Source organism: Pteropus vampyrus, unplaced genomic scaffold (assembly GCF_000151845.1).
Source record: "Pteropus vampyrus isolate Shadow unplaced genomic scaffold, Pvam_2.0 Scaffold52, whole genome shotgun sequence".
NCBI classification, from domain to species: Eukaryota; Metazoa; Chordata; class Mammalia; order Chiroptera; family Pteropodidae; genus Pteropus; species Pteropus vampyrus.
In genome coordinates this window covers 2,564,148-2,565,896 of record NW_011888833.1, presented here as the reverse complement: position 1 = coordinate 2,565,896, position 1,749 = coordinate 2,564,148, and the positions used below count along the sequence as shown (strand labels likewise).

Here is a 1,749-nt window from a genome sequence, read left to right as displayed (position 1 = left end):
GTGAGACTTAGTGCTCGGACTATTTACTATCTTGGTTTTGAGACCTAAACCTCACCACATAGACGTCATAAAATCTTACTACCTGACTTCAGTTTCACAGACCAGTAACCACTTTTTTAAACGGGAGAGACAAACATAAAAGTACTGATTCTTTGCCTGCCAAGGAAGGGTATTTAAATATGAAACGCCTCCATTTACTGTTACATTATTGAAGAACGATCCTTTAAAAAGGACTGAGGTTAGCCTTATGATGAACTCGATTATCCTCCTTTTTTCTCCGTCTGGGAACTGCCCTTCTCACCCTTTGGTGATGCCCCCGGGCTCCAGGCCCATCCGGACAAGGGGGAGCTCCCTGCGTCCTGCGTTCATTCTGTCTCTGAAAATCCTGATGACTGGGAAATAATTTTACAGGGAAAGAACAGATTATACTCATTAACGGCACTGGGACAATTGCGAGTTTTCACGTGCGGGAAAAAGATTTCAATCCATACAAAAATCTTCCCAGATGGACTGTCTAAATATGAAAAAAACACAACTTTAAAACAAATAGAAGAAAGGACGTGTTTATGACCTCGGGATGGGAGAAAAACTAAAGTGAGAAATCCAACTAGCATAAAGTTCTTGGATCGCACAGAACAGAGAACCCTGTAAATCAGTGACAAAAATTAGTATGACGACCTGCCCCACAGAACCTGGAGCTGGCACAGGAGACACTGATGCATATGCTCATTGTTCCTAATAAACCGGAAACGAGCCCCGTGGCCATGGCGATGGACCACACAGCTACGCTACATGCTGGCGGGGAAATGTCACTTGGCAATTACAATAAGCCAGCTACGGCTGTTACATGAACACCCTGAAAACAAGTGTGCCATATATAATTTTTATGCACACGAAACCCTTGTCCATCTGTCCTTCACCGGCCGCGTTTAGCAGGGATCGTGAGAACACACGTCCTCGCTTCCTTCCTCTCCAATTCGGGGCTTCTGTAGGGTTTAAATGGCAAGTGCCTTGAAAGGTGACTGGCAAACTATGCAAATGACGGTCACCACCAGTGTCCTAGGAAAATACTCAGGCCTGGGAGATGCCCTGTGAGAGTCACTTCAGAGTTTAGAAAGTGCCTCCATTAACCAAACCCTCCACTTTAGAGATGAGCTAAGAAAATTTCAAAGGAGGGTAAACGAGTGGCCCGGGAAGGGGCAGGCACTCTTCCGAGCCTGCCACCCCATCCATCGCCCTGCCCGCCTGGGCACGAGGAGACCAAGCTACGGACGAAGGAAGGGATCGAGACAGGGTACGAAGGAAGAGAACAGAAATGAGGGATTGAAAAAAATGGCATTGGAAACGGTGGTGAAACTGAACTGTCTAGTTCACTCGCCCCTCGTCACGAGGCACCCGGCAAGGGCCCCGGGTCCACTGTCGAACGGCGTCCTGAGGAACCCGGGGAGCGCACAGCCAACGACCTACCAGCTCTAGGTGTCGCCTTGTCCCTCTCTCTCAGCCTCAGCCGCTCTTCGTGAATCTGCGTCCCCGTCAGGAGCTGGTACACTGGAGGCTCCGCCCCGGTGACCCTTCTCACGAGCCTCAGGTCTCGCGCGTCCATGAGTCGAATCACGTCTGCCCGGTGCATGTTTCCCAAATCGCTGCCCTTCTCATCCAGGACGTGGATGATTCGCTCACTGATTTTTCTTCCAATGTTACTAAAAGCAGCTTCGTTCATTTTTTTCTTCCTTTCATCCTGGGTGTCTT

General features: G+C 49.0%; 1 protein-coding gene across 1 annotated transcript in view; it reads right to left on the bottom strand.

Moving 5' to 3' along the window:
• MTIF3 (mitochondrial translational initiation factor 3) overlaps positions 1 to 1,749 on the bottom strand; it is a 5,850-nt gene that overhangs the window by 2,830 nt on the left and 1,271 nt on the right. The window contains exon 2 of the mRNA XM_011360238.2: positions 1,468 to 1,746. Coding sequence (XP_011358540.1) covers positions 1,468 to 1,746 — 279 coding nt within the window. The remainder of the gene's footprint in view (positions 1 to 1,467; positions 1,747 to 1,749) is intronic.